The 15,062-nt window shown below is 48.9% G+C and overlaps 1 protein-coding gene across 6 annotated transcripts in view; it reads left to right on the forward strand.

Annotated features, from left to right (window-relative positions):
• The first annotated feature begins 3,794 nt into the window (after nt 1-3,794).
• The window catches only part of LOC147180087 (nck-associated protein 5-like), a 70,477-nt gene continuing 59,209 nt past the window's right edge, over nt 3,795-15,062 (forward strand). For 2 of the 6 annotated variants that reach the window (XM_086067519.1, XM_086067515.1), the window contains exon 1: nt 8,973-9,348. Coding sequence is in view for 2 of the 6 variants with exons in the window: in XM_086067521.1 (XP_085923647.1) it covers nt 9,283-9,348 (66 nt within the window). In the remaining 4 variants the exon portion in view is untranslated. Of the gene's footprint in view, nt 3,858-8,962; nt 9,349-15,062 lie in introns of those variants that run through there. The other 4 variants (XM_086067517.1, XM_086067520.1, XM_086067521.1 and 1 more) reach the window with 4 other exon arrangements.

Consider the following 15,062-nt stretch of genomic DNA (forward strand, 5'->3'; position numbering starts at 1 on the left):
GTACTTGAAGCAGGTTGATGAAAGTTGCAGCCCGGCTGGCTTTCAATTGCTCCGTCTTTCGCACCTCCTTCTCCCTTTAAAGCCTCGACTTGATCTGTATGTGAACGCTATGTACTTAGCATGTTGTTGTTTGCAGGTGATCTCGTTTCTTTGAGGGATTTTTGCTCATGCGGAGAACCGGTTCATCAGTCGTCTTCGTCGGGCCTCTGGGTGCTCTTTCAGTTTATGTTGATTGTGGACAAACGTTATGCCTGAAGGAAGACCACATTTCCCATGAGGACAAGCGCATTGCGTCATTTTGGAGCTCACGCCAGCGAGCGTCGACATTCAAATCGGCTTCTGTCTTTTTGACGTGTGCCATAAAGCAGTCAGCACATTTGTAGTGTTTTTTTTTAAATTCAATTCAATATAACTTTATTCATCCCCTCGGGGACAATTGAGAAATAGCAGCAACTGAGCAGCATTACATTTAAAAGAGAATAAAACGTATAAATGAATACACACACAATATAAAATCTACAATCGAAATACACATTTTTGTGTGGCAGTGTTCGTACCGTTCACCTCAGGCCATGGCAAAGGTGCGAGTTTGAAGTCCAGGTTTCATCAGAAGAGTTATGAAAATATTTGATGAAGGTTCCTTCGTGCTACTTTAAGTACATTAGCCTCTTTTTCCAGCAACAAGCTTTGAGTTCTCGGTAAACGGAGTTCTTGCTTGTAAAAGTTCCGCAGGGAACTTATAAATGTGTTTCCACAGCGTCTTACAGTATTTCATTCAAATGCAAAAACAAAACAAAAACAAAAAACAAACTGCACTACCCCTCCTATCCAGCAAGTGGCGGTAAGAAGGCCAAATAAGCGCAATCACGTTGTTAAACGGCGAGCGGCAAGCGCATGTCGTCACGTGATCGGTTGCGACACTTTTGACCTGCATGGAGGGAAATCAACGGTTGCTTCTCGTGTTGTTCAAAATTGTTTTGAAAGCAAGCAGTTGCATTTGAGGAGTTTTAGGCATAACCAAATATTGAGACATAAATGACGTAATCATGATCAAGATGAACATTTGAGATTTTTGGCCTCTGGTTTGTGGCGTGAACATGATTTCAAAGTCACAAGCGTCCACTCTATCTTTGCTTTTTACTCTTCTTTATGTAGTTGTTTGAATGGCTATTGTCTTATTTGGTTATTCTCTCAGTTCTGTTCAGGTTCTGTCACATGTTTTTTATAGTTTGTCTGCGTCATCTTGTTCAGATGCGATCTCACCCGTGTTCAGGCAAATATCCTACTTGTGCCTCATTATCTCGACTGAATGTTCTGGTTCGTTTGTCATCGCACCCGCGTTTTCATTGTTTGATTGTTAGAAACGCTTTGTGTGCTCAATACTTGCTCAAAGTTGCTGAACGTTGCTCCACTTCTGACTACAAAGTACATCGTTGCTTTCTTACTTCTCTCTCTTTGTGCTAACTTGTTATTCTTGAAGCTTTGACACACCCACACATTAATAACCATCATCATCGTCATCATCCAGTCTAATGATTGGGTTTCTGACAGGAAAGGAAATCAGATTACAAAAAAACAAAAAAAGATCTTCACAACCCGTTGCTGTAAAATTGACCCCATTGTTTGAGGCACCCGTAATTCCAAGTCGGGTCCAGTCGGCCAGCAGAGGGACCCGAAACATCCGATCGGCGCAGGCCATCGGCGCTGCCGCAGATGCGTCCGTCTCCTCTCCCTGCTCGTGAAACCCGATGACGTCACGCACTCAATGAGTGGAAAGCAATCGCCTCGGAAACCCCCGTGCACCTTTTCTGGGTCCCCCCCCCACGTAGCCGGCAAATGAAAGATGTCCGGTGGATAATCGTTGCCGTCAAGCACGTTTCACGGAAAACGGTCCGAATACTCGGGCTGACCCGTCACTGGCACGAGCGCAAAAACTTGTTCTGAAGGGGCTTGACCGATCAACGTCGGATCATTCCTACTCTTTTCTTCCAACCATTTGAACTTTTCCAAGTGCTGTGAAGATGTGAGTACTCATTTAAAACTCTGGACCCCCCAAACACTACCCGCCGCGGCCCAGATGGTCATTTCAACATGTCGTCTGTATGCGTAACCCGCAACCGAGGCCATTGGCAAGGAAGCGGCTATCCAAACATGCAATTCGTTGGTGGACGTTCGCCACATGGCGAGCGTTTCGACATCAAAAGTATCGCCATGTTCAGATCGCATCCTCCTTCGGGGCACTGACAGAAGGTGCAACAATCGACTGTATATGAATGAAAACGTTACTTGACTTACAAAAGAACAGTATCGGGCCCATGGCGATCCATATTCATGGATCGGGCGCCGTTTATCCACAAAGCTGACGGTCTGTTCGAGAGAAGCAAGCTCTCAATGGGCCCAAGTGTTCTCATTAAGCTGTTATCCCCTCACATGATCCTCGTGCTTGTGTTGGAGCTGTCTGGGGCGCCCCCCTCGTTCCCGCAGCAGATGTTAAAAAAAGAAAGAAAGCCCTCTTTGGACCTTTAACACATGCACACACACACACACACACACACACACACACACACACTGACATGCAAACTACCACCCATCATCCTGCTATCTAATTAGGCTTCCAGCACAAAGACTCCCAGATGTCAGCGTCCGCCTGGCCTGCTTTGATTGCCGCCTTTCCACACCGCAGACTGGCTGCATGGCCGGCTGCGAGGGGGGGGGGGGCGAGGGGGGGGGGGCGCTGCCCGTGTACGCTGTAGGCGTCGACGCGTGTCACTCTGTGGAGGTCAGCGCAGCACCGCTTCAACATACCAGTAATTGCTTTAGGTGTAAATCACAGAACATCAGGAGGGAGGGAGGGGGGGGGGGGAGGGAGGGAGGGAGGGAGGACAGTCGCCAATAAAGCAATAAATGACTACATAAGTCACATTTTACCTAATAAGAATTTTTTATATATATATATAGATGCACAGTATATCACGGCCCCCCCACGCATACAACATCGCTACAGGCCGTTTCATTGGACTGAAAGCTAAGCCTCAAAACGTGTACTGTAATTACGGTACGCGTGCGGCTCGCCTTTAAAGGCGGCACGTTTCGCATCCCGTTCACCGATTAGTCGGCTTCCTTCTCAAGTAAAGTGCCTGCGGACGTTTGGAAATGGGGCAGCGCGTTTGAAACGGCGCCGCGCGAGGTCAGATGTACTGAGGCTTCACGTCGATCGTTTTGGATCGGGCGGTGTGGCGCTGAACGCGGCGTGTCATGTTGATGTGTGAGGACGTTTGACAAGTTCACTCACGCGGTCGACGGCGCTCGTGACAAACGGGGACACGCGGACGGGGACGGGAATTGCGGCCTTTCGGGACGCTTGTGATCATCGTCATCGATGTATATGATCGTTTTCTAAACGGATTAGAGGTCATATTTGGAAGGCCTCTGACCCCGGGGCATCTGCCAGCTGACCTTTGACCCTCGACTTGCCAATGAGGAAGTGCGGTGACATGGCTGGCTCTCTTTGTACAGGAGTAGTGTGCATAAAGTGAAGTGTTTATCTTGGGCTGCGGCCGTAGCCAGGTCCGACTGGTTCCCAGCGCTCTTTGGAGAGGCCTAGAAAAACAAAGGGCTCAGGGTGGCTGGGACGAAGGGGCGGGAAGACCTCGCTTTGGAAAAAGGGAGGGAACTTGGACTCTGATCTTGTGCCGAAGGTGAGAACCTCCGCAAGAGCGAAATGAAAGGCTGCCGGCCGGACGCACGCAAGGCGGTGACTCTCTCCGCTCTTTTCCCTGCAGGTGATTGAGAACCCGACCGCCGACAGTCTCGTGGAGAGCAGCGAGAACGTGAAGAGGTTGTCCCTCGGCCCGCTGGTAAGTCGTTCTGAAATCGCTCGTTGGTTCGACAAGGGTGGCGCATCTCGTACATGATGGCGACCCTCATGCAAATATGGAGAAAAGATCATTTTTCACTTCCTGTGTGGAAGATCGGGGCCTTCTCTTCTGGCCTAAACGACCCGAAGGACAGCCCTAATGTACATTTCCCACCTACGTTTAAAATTCTATTCATTTATCTCCATTTCATTACATTTCTCTTGACTGCATTGCTTTTAGCACGTGAATGCGGAGGTCACATTTGCTGGTCCAATCAGGTTTCAACCTCCATGTGTTGACATCAGGTGTTCTAAACGGGTCAATCCAATCTGCAGGAGCCTTGAAAAGCAGCAGTGCTCACACCCGCGCACATCATTTAAACCTGATTAACGATTTTGGTCCATCCGATTTTAAATGAGATCTCAGTGTTGCCGCTTGCGCCTCTTGAAAAGATTCACAGAGGTTGGAAAGAGATGACGTAACGGCGGTGGAGCGTTTTGTCACGTGTGCTCTTGCAAACAGTCAGTCACCCATTAGGAGCCGCGCACGTGACGTGCGCTACTGTAAGTTTGTGAAAAACAGCAGAGCCGTGGCCGGACTATTGATCAGTGGTGGGAACTTATTGTAGCCGGAGGTGAACTGACGGCCAGTGCATTTGCAAAAGAGCCTCTTTGAAATGTCAAGTGCAGCCATGCACTGCGTTGTGTCACATTTGCACCCCCAGCCATACACACTCGCACCCACTCACATGTAAATAGGAGAGTCATTGCTGCACAGGAAATATCAATCACCATTTTGCGTTGTTACTGGAACACTGGACTTATTGTTTCCTATTCCTCGTCAATAAGCGATCACAGATTCAGCTTCATTTGAATTTGGGACAAATAAAGCAGAATACAATGATTTTCAAATCCATTTCGACCTACATTCAATTGAATAAACGACATGTCATGTTGAATCGGATGCTGCACATTTTTAAAGGAAGACAGGTCTGGACTGCTGGCAGGCCACTTTAGTACTTGCGCTCTTTCGCTATGAAGCCGCGCTAATTCGTAACGTGTGCGTGCGGCTTGACGTCGTCTTGCTGAAATAATGCTGCATTGAATGCTTGGATGGCGTGCTACGTGCTACGTGCTACGTGCTACGTGCTACGTGCACGTTGCTCCCAAACCTAAAGCGCATTCTCAGCATTATTGCTGCCTGCGCAGATGTGCAACTTACTCGTGTCATGAAGACTAACGCGCCACCACAACATCACAGACGCTGACGGTCTCTTTCCTCTTTGGCCAACAAGAAACAACAAGAACACCACATTGATGATTTGCAAATGTGGACTCTTCAGACCACAGCACATTTCCCCACTTTGCATGAGTCCAGATGAGCTCAGGGCCGGAGAAGCCGGCGACGTTTCTGGATGTTGTTGATACATAACTTTTGCTTTGCGTGGTCGAGTCGTAACTTGAATTTGTAGATGTCGCGACCATGCATGTTGACTGACAATAGTTTTCTGACGTGTTCCTGACATTATGTGGCAAAATCCTTTCCACAAGGATGCTAGTTTTTAATGCAGGGCCCCCAGAGGGGTCGAAGGGCAAGGACGTTCAATGTTGGTTTTCGGCCTAGCTTGCTTATGTGTAGAGATTTCTCCAGATTCTCTGAATGTTTTGATGTCATGTCCATAGATCCCTAAATTCATTGCAATGGAGTGCTGGACAAATGCTATTTTTAGACCGCAAGGTCACGTGACTTCAGCAGCTTGAACCGAAAAGAGGGCAAACGGAAGCCGGCTCGCTGACGACCTTTGCTAGGAGTGCTTGTTTTGTTCTGATTTCTCTCCGGAAAAAAACATGGCGAGTAAACACAGCTGTTATGGAACTTTCTCGAAACGAGCGTCCACGTATGAAGGATGCGTTGAAGTGCGGTGGCGTTGAACTTGCGGGACTCCGTTGTACCTTGAGTGTCCTTCTTAAACTGTTGGGCTTGGACTCGTCACGCATTTGTTGACAAGTTGGCGAACCTCGCCGCATCCTTGCTGAGCCTTTTGGCGGATGCTCCTTTTGCACCCAGTCATGACTCTCACCTGTTTCCAATTAACCCATTATTCACCTGTGGAATGTTCCAAAGGCGTTTTTTCTTCTTTTTTCCCAATCTTTTGTTGCCCCTGTGCTTACTATTTCCAAATGGAATGAGGATGAGGATGAAGGTGCGGCGGACACAGATTGGGATTTCCTTTCACTGTTGGCATCACTGGAACTGTCCCGCCCGCCTCCGAGAATCAAGATGGCATCAAGCTTTTTTTAGCCAGTTGGAATGCTGACGATTTGATAATGAATTGTACCGCGCTGGAATATAAAATGAACAAAAGAAAAACTTGGCAATGCACGCATTGATGGCGTCCTGAGGAGAGAATTCAAGCAAACGCAGAAAAGAGAGTTTTGATCAAGTCCCATTTCAGTCACCTGCGACACCGTTTGCGTGCGGAGGATTGGTGCGGGCAACCGCACCTCACTCGTCCGTCGGCTTCCTCAAAGCTTTGCGATCCATTTAGCAATGAATTTACGTCTTTGTGTTTGCGGAAGGCGTGACGGGAGCGGACTCTGAGTCAGAAGAATCTGCATTTAATGGATGTGTTGCGCAAGGTTGCCTTTGACAGGAACAAGGCAGGGCGCGTTGTGTGATCTGACTCGGGTTGCGCAACTGGGTCGGGAAGGACCCGCGTTGGCACAGTAACTGGGGCACAGCCGGCATTACATAAGAGCAGTGTTGCTGGGTTGATTCCACGGCACTATTTATTTTTATCACAGGGCGTCCGCCTGTGGTGGGGACGCTTGTCCTTACGCGCTGAGCGGCCGCCAGCGAGATTTCAACGAGGTCAGTGACAAAGTGCTGCCCCCCGGGGGTCAAGCGGGGGTCAAGCGTGGAGGGAAGTGGCTCAGTTGGCCAAAAGTTCTTTGGCGGTGAAAGACCGTTTTGGGAATATTTCTCAGTCTTTTGATGTTTTGCATGGGCTTAAAAACCATCATGCGTTTATTTGTCTTCCAATCGTTGCATTCCTGCAAAATGGCGTTTGTGTGCAGCGCCCCCGCACACTCGCGCACACGAACGCACGCAAACACACGGCGAGCAGAGAAACGCACTTGAATCCATTTGAATTCGATTTGCATCCGTTGTGATTCAAAGCGTGAAGACGAGCCGGGCTCAGTTTTTGTGTCTTCTTCATGGACAATGGCGGCACATGCTCGCGTTAGACTGAGTGGACTGTCGCGTATTCTGGCCTTGAATTGCATCATGATTCAAACCATGATCCAATCCCTTTTCTGACCCTCCCCCTCAGGTTGTGGAGCAAAAATGAAATTGCTTTTTCCAGCATGGAAATGTGGCGTTCTTCCTCTTCCACTTCCAATTGACGCATGCGCTTTATGACGTAATTGTTTATTTATCACATTGCTTGTTTGGGTTATTTTGCCGGATTACTCAAATGCAACGGACCTCTTTCACCGTTGTGTTCACGCAGCAATCCATGAACCAGTCATTTTTCATTTTGTTCACGTGTGTTCATTTCCCTTAAATCATGAAATGAATGAATACAACCAGGTTGCGCCACGACGATGTTTTTGTAAGTGGCTCGCCGAAACGAGCCTGGCCGGCGCTCGCCAATGTTGCAGTGACAAACGCATTTCCTCAAAGCGTGGCGTCATCAGCCTGAGGTTGCCCAAAACGTTGCGCGTCCTCGCTCGCTGTGTCATCTGCACTTGCTTTGTCTCCGCTGGCCTGCGATGTGTGCAGCCATGCAATCGTGCAATCGTGCTGGGAGATAACAAGAGGCTCAATTGAAAACACGAAGCGGGGGAGGGGCAAGTCAACGCCGGCGAGAGCTCCGGATTCTGCCGCCATCTCCCATTAAAAGGCTTTTATATCAAGTTACAATTGACCGCATTGAAACATGAGGACGTCTCGCGCAGGCTGGAGCCTCAACCAAGTCGGCGAATGAATGCGTTTGCGGGAGAAATGCGCGGTGAGATCCGATTGGTTCCCGCGCTGTCAGAGAGGCTTCAACGGGAATGCGTAGAAGTGATTCAGCAACAATGTTGTTTTTTTTCTCAGATCCTACTCAGGAGTCGAGCGCTGGCACTTGATTCTGGAGTAGCGGGTTCGAGTGGGGCTGCCTCTGCAACTTGGGTGGGAAAGAGTGTCAGCCTCCATCCGGGCCGGTCCGCAGGTGAAATACCGCACATACCTGGACAGGCTTTATGTGTGGACAGTCGCTGTGGGAAGCCGGCACGCATCAGAGATGAGCTTTCGCTTGATGGGAAAGCCCCCCCCCCCCCCCCCCCCGCCCGCCTCTTGCCCCCCCTATTGGCTCGTAAAATTGTTTTAATAGCCGTCGTGCTGTTTTTGACGTGAGACTTGTTTTTCCAGCTTGCTGGATTTGCCCCCGCCCCTCGTCTGCGCTTTTATTGGACCAATTACAGCCGATTGGGCCTCATGTGAACGCCATATTTGTTTCACGGGGACGTCGGCGGCGTTTCCAGGTGATTACCTTTTGCTTGGGGTTGCAGCCCACTTTTGTGACTGACCTGTTTTTCTTTCTCAGCTTGGCGGTCGCACTTGCAGCCGCCGCTCCTCCGCCTTGCGATCTGCGAGCCGCGTCGCGGGTTCGTGTTGCGTCTCACTAAAAGTCGCCTAACTGGAGCGTCTGTTATCATCCGTCTGTTATCTTTACCGCTTCCGTGTCCACACGTTAGCGACAAACAGCAGAGGCCTCAGAATTGAACCCGGTGGAACACCATACGTTCCGTTATTCATGTGAATTCAGATTGCACATATTTGTCTAACCACTTTTCTTTCTTTCGTTCTTTCTTTCTTTCTTTCTTTCGTTCTTTCGTTCGTTCTTTCTTTCTTTCATTCGTTCTTTCTTTCTTTCATTCTTTCTTTCCAGGTTAACAACCAATGTTTTATTGCTTACGTCATTTGCTTCTATCTCGTGGATTGTTTGATGATTTGATGAACACACGTCAAAGTTCCCACTTGTTCCCGCCAAGCCGTCCGGCCATCTTGTGTGTATCGCAATGGTCATAAATGTGTTGACAAGCTGCGGAGCTGCAAGAGGCCAATCCAGGAGTCCAATATAATCAAAATAACAAATTGCAGTCGACTCGCTCGCTGCATTTGAAACACGACAACACTTAAAGCACACTCGCAAGGATGATTAAATATTGAATAGAGTTGATGTGGCCTAGTTGAGGACAGACAAGATTTCAGACAAGACTGCCTGCTAACACACGCGCACGCACACGCACACGCACACGCGCACACACGCACACACGCGCGCACACGCCACGGCATACAGCAGATGAGACTCAGCTGGGGCAGAAGTGGGGAATGAGGCGGAAGCGGAGGCAGCAGGAAACGAGGATGAGCGAGGATGAGCCAGTTTGCCGAGCGCGCCGTCCGCAGGATCAGGAACGTTCGCCTGCTTGAGCAACTGGCGGTGAGTGTCGTCCCTCCATCCCGTCCGGGAACCAGGAAACTGGGCCGCTCGGCCGACTGGCCGATAATCGCGCTGCCCTCCAGTCAGGGCAAATTTACAACCAGACAGGAATTGCTGCGGGTTAGAGGATCGAGGTGGGGGGCGGGGAGGGAGGGGGTGCGGAACACCAGAGGGGATTTGTAAGCCAGCGTGAACGGAAGTTTCGAACCTTATGATTATAATATCCGTGATATTTCTACTTGAAGCTCTTTGATGCATTGTGGGCAAGGCGAGCCGTCTCTGTGACCGTGTGGCACAAAAGTAGGTCACTTGCAGACAAGATAATGTGCAGCACATTCGGACTTGTTCCGTAGCTTAACAAGGCGGCATGGATCGAGGGAACCCGGCCGCCATCTGTGCGTCTTGACCCGCAGTTCGGTTGTGACTAACATTGTGACGGGATGTTGAAGAAAAGTGGATTGCAGTGTTGCAGTCACACTGACATGCCGAGCTTTGCCGAGCTTTGCCGAGCTTTGCCGAGCTTTGCCGAGCTTTGCCGAGCTTTGCCGCGCTTTGCCGAGCTTTGCCGAGCAGTGACACGTCATCTATCTTCTGTCTAATTACATGAGCAGGAACTAAATAGTGACTAATGGCTCATGAAAAGAGAAGCAGAGAGACAAACGGCCAGAAACTGGCCAGCCTTGTGATGCATGATTGAATTTTTCCATCCTATTTCAGTCACATTTAGAATCCCCCCCCCACGCACCCCCCCCCCCCCCCCCCGCCGGAATCCCAACTCGAACATCCTCAAACGTTGACTTGAAAGCAGCAACATACATCACAAGCATTGGCATTTCCCCTCATGTTGTATTTCTCCAGAGTGTGGATCCAAATGAAACGTTGTGGGGCCTCCCGAGCCATTTTCCTCTTGTTTGAACTGCGAATCCAACGAAAGCTTGACTTGCAGCAAAGGTGCACGCGATCGCACATATTTATGTCCGACATGTGCAGCTCGGCGAGCGGGCCGACTTTTCATCATCTTGAGCTGGCTCGGGCTTCTGATATGAAAGCTGTCTTTGGAGAAAAAGAAGACGACGAGTAACCGATTTGGCATCAACTGCCTCAATATAAATAACATGAATAGAGTTGATAAATCTGGAGTCATCAAGACTCATGAGGGCCATAAAACCTAAAAGCAGCACAGTGTCAATATGAACTCTGCACCGCTTGAGCGAGAATGTGACGATGCACTAAATCGTATTCCTGCATCGGATGCAACGGTGCTCCTTCTTTGTGTTTTGGCAAATTTAAAGTATCTTGAGGATTGCATTGCAATCTGCTGCCCCCTTTAACTTTATGTAAATATCCCCCAGCTGCAAGCTGCACCACCCTGCTGCTTTCCTGCGCGCACGCACGCACGCACACACACACGCACACACGCGCGCCCTTGGGACAGTCATGGGAGGGCCATGAAAAGGATGCCGAGATGATTAATTAACTCTGCCCTGGTTTTGATAGCGCCTTATTGGCTTTAAACACGCTGTGTTTCTGCTTTAGAGCTTTGCATAGATTAGCTCTCAAACGGGCGCGCGGGCGCGCGGGCACGCTTGCCGAATATTCAGGCCACGTTTTTTTGAAGATTCGTTGTCGTGTCAGCTTTGTAAGAGGAACCAGAAAAGGAGTTGCCATTGGAATCCTTTTTGGGCAACCGGGCCCTTCACCTCTCAGCGACCCGTGGCCATTCAGAAAGGAAGAAAAGAAGGACTTGCCGTACGTCCATTTGAGCTTTGAGTCTCATGAGGTCACGTGCGATGGCAAAACGTGCGCAGTCAGCCAAAATGTGTCTCCACGTGAGCGTCCCAAGGGTTCGGAGCAATGACTTGTTTGCTCACTATATACGTGCGTGTGCACGTGCGCTGGTGCGCGTGCGCGTCCCCTGCAGCTGTCCCTGACCGAGCGAGCGTCCCTGGGGCTTGCCTACTTTTTCATCGGTGACAGCTTCAAAGGTCCATTTGCACAATACGCTTGTGTGTGTGTCACCTCTGCACGATGCACAAAGCCGGCCTGTTTTTCAGGGCTCACATTGAGATCACCTGCGTGCGTGCGCACGTGCGCGTGCATGCTTTGGATTGAGCCTGTGCAGATGAATTGGCCTGCGTTTTACATTTGGAAAACGGTACAAATCATGCCTGGCGTGTTTTAAGGCGGCTATTTTCATAGCAGGCGTCGCTCCCGTAATTTCCCGCTGAAGTGCTTTTATGCTAAGCAGCAGGACTGAAGCATCGTAAACCGAGACGTCTGTCTGGACTCAAACTGCGACACCTTTGTCGCGTAACAAGGTGTTGCGGGGAAGCAGTTTTCTCCCGTCATGGCGTTGATTCTCTTGATTTTCCATCTCGCTGCAAGTCATTTAAATGTTGTTGTTGTACTTTAAAGCAATAATTACAATGTGATTACGGCAAGTAGTAAAACAAAATACGAAGCAGAATAAGTCCATGATTACAGGGAAAATCAGGTGGGCCTGACTTGGCAGTGAATGCAATATTTCTGGCCAAAATAAAATGAAATAAGAGGCGCATGAATTAATTAATTAGCCTTCATAGTAATGAAGCTACTTTGGCGATCCCAGCGAGTTGCGTCCACATTTGACCCGGCAGTTCTAAACCTTGTATGCTTGTCTTCCGTTTGACGTCACATCACGTGACTTTCCTGTCCACCAGCTGATGTCCGCCCGAGACGGTGTAGAAATAGAAAAGCGCTAAATGACTGTCTGATGATGGAACGATGCGGGAGGCAGCAACGGTGCGTATGTTTTCAATTGCCGTTCTGGTGTTTTTGTTGGTTTGTTGTTGTTTTTTGTCAACTCCCAAAAGGAAGCTCCACACACAATTACCACCAGTTAAGCAGTTAAGGTTAGTAATCGCAACTCAGTAGGGCGGCCACTTCCATAAGGAAAAGGAGGACATATTTTAAAAAATGTAAAAAATAAATAAATAAATAAATAAATAAAGCTTGCTATAAACCCGCTTCACTTTTCACGGCCTTGCTGTTTTGCTGATTTTTCTTTTTGGTGCAGTTTTGCATGTCATTTTTATTTTTTACAGTAATGTGCCTAATTTATAATAATTATGGAGGTTTGAACATTGAGAATGTTTAAACAAAAGAGAAATGTTTTGGAGCCATTAAACATTTATATATATACTATAACTACTTTGCGGATTTCATTTATTGCGACTATTTTTTGGGAACGGGTTTCAAGATGAAATGATGGCTCTCGATGTCAAAGATCCAAGGAGGGAAAAAATCAATATCATCCCCATCGAGAAACAATTGTCCACATGGGCCTTTATGGAGGACACAATATGAGCTGTGTTCCTCTCACGACTCGATAACTCATGTTTATGGTGATGCGCTCGTGGCACTCAATGATTTCCTGCCGTGCTCGCTTGCCGTGGCCAGACGTGAGAACCGTGATTAGGATTTTATGAAGCGGGCCGGGCCGGGCCGGGCCGGGCCCCAGGTGAACACTTTGAATAGGGGGATGCTCTGGGTGGGATGGAGGGATGCCCAGGGGCTGATTGTGTGGGGCCAGCGGTCAATGGTTGTCTTTGTACACGGCCGCAGCGGCCACCGAGGGACGATTGTGAGGACCCAAGGGCTATCGAGCTTCGACCCGGCATCCATCTGGTACCGCAGCTGGGGTAGCTGTCAGCTTCCATGCGTCAAATAATCTACATTTTGCTGGTTTCTTAATTTCTGTCTTCTGTGCATAAACATAGGGTGTTTTTTGTTTTGTTTTGTTTTTTGGGGTGGGGGGGGGCTGAACTCAATGAATCACTAAACTTCCAACTCACTTACCTCAACAGAATACATGGCTTGACTCCAGCGTGAAAGATCCTCCTTACAGTATGTTCTGTGTACGTTTCACAGCTCACCGTGTCGTGAACGGCGTGCAGTGGTCACCGCCATAAATAATACATCGCATGTGGTTGGCGCAACTTGTGACCTGAAAGTGAACAATGCAGAACGGCCCAGTGTGTGATGGACAATGCCACGCAAACAGTTCATGCCGAAGGTAATGCTTTCAGGGGCAGACAGAGGGCATCTGACGGCCGAGCTATTGTAAAGCCTTAGAAAGAAGCTGCTACCTCACTTCAATCAGCCCGTTGGCCGGCGCCGCTTGAGAACGAGCTTCCAGAGGCTTCAGAGAATGGGAGAATACATTGCTAGAAGGGCCCGGGCCTGAGGGGGTCAATGGGGGGCGGGGGGTTGCCCCAGATAAAAGGCTTAGCTGAGTAAACATGTAGTAATGATACAACAGTGTTGTTATTGCAACAGAAAATAGCTGACCTCAGCAAAAGAAGTTTAGGAGGTCCGCGCACCGCAGCAGCGTCGGGATTGCCCGATTGCCGTGCTCGGCGACCTTTAGGACGAAGCCACCGTTTGGAACCCAAACAATTCTCAATCACATTTCTTTGCCCAAAGTGGGTTAAGCAAGCGAGGGAGGATTATCGATCAAATGTAACTTTGGCACTTCACAAAAAAAAACAAAAAAAACGATTCACTGCCGAGTCGAAAAGAAGTCTACTGATGTCACCCCGTTTGAGAGACTTAATGAGAACCAGCCGCGTTGTCAAATTCCTCACCAGCGCGCATCTGGAAACATTCAAACTGGTGTAGCTGCTAAAAATATGACTGCACATGAGAAGGTAACAAGGATTTAGTGCCATTAATTGTGTAAATATGGCACGTGTCTGGCTGTGGATTCATACTGGAATTCCAAGACTGCGATGCAAGTAGTTCATGCTGTTGAATTAGTGCAAGCTTTGTGCAAAGACAGGATGTCATGGATGTGGCGTGCATGTCGAGTTCAGAATGCTGCTCAGACGCCAAAGCAAAAGAACGTTGCCTAACGTGCGCCCAAGGACGTAAACCGATGCATGCATTCTTCGACATGGAAAGCTCACTGAGGACATTGTTATTTACAGTTCGACCCGGAGGTTGGGCGACCAATGGATTTACAGCACCCACGTGTGCACGCTTGTGTTTTGGGTATCGCCGTTCAAGTTCAAACCTTTCTGCTCGGGCACACCTGAGCGGCTGCAGCGGAAAGATGAGAAATGATTTATGACCCCGGGATTGTTCGTTGCACTCGTGCCTGTCGCTGGGGTCAGAGGTCACCACAAGCCATCTCTTTCTCATTGATATTTGTATGTTACCCTCAAAGCAATCTCACAACAGTAGCGTCGTCTCCAGCTTTGTCAGTCGAGACTGGCAACTAAAGCACTGAATCGTATGCTCAATTTTTACAGGTTGCGGGAGCTTAAAAGGGCATTTTGAGTCCAAGGCAAGGAGCGCTGGGTTAAGTAGGAGATGACGTGGATATTGTTGAGCTGCCTCACCATCTGCCCGACACCTGGGTCTGAAGCAATCAATCAGACTTAGGTGCAAGAAGACATAGGCTATGATAAAGCACAGTTGGGAATTGCCCTGCAAGACGATATGCTTGGAGTCTTGATTGTTGCCGCAACTGCTTGTCACCTTGGCTGGAAAGACTAAACAACTGCAGAGGTTCATCCTTCCATTTTCTTCTTACCCTCATTAGGGTCACGGGTGAGCTGGAGCCGGTCCCAGCAGACTTTGGGCAACAAGTCAAGGTTCATCCTGGATTTCGGCAGCCAAACGCAGAGCCCATTCATACGCACTTTCACAACAGGACAATGTCGAGAACCGTG

This window comes from Leptonotus elevatus, chromosome 2 (genome assembly GCF_054856555.1).
Source record: "Leptonotus elevatus isolate MCC_2025b chromosome 2, RoL_Lele_1.0, whole genome shotgun sequence".
Taxonomy (NCBI): domain Eukaryota; kingdom Metazoa; phylum Chordata; class Actinopteri; order Syngnathiformes; family Syngnathidae; genus Leptonotus; species Leptonotus elevatus.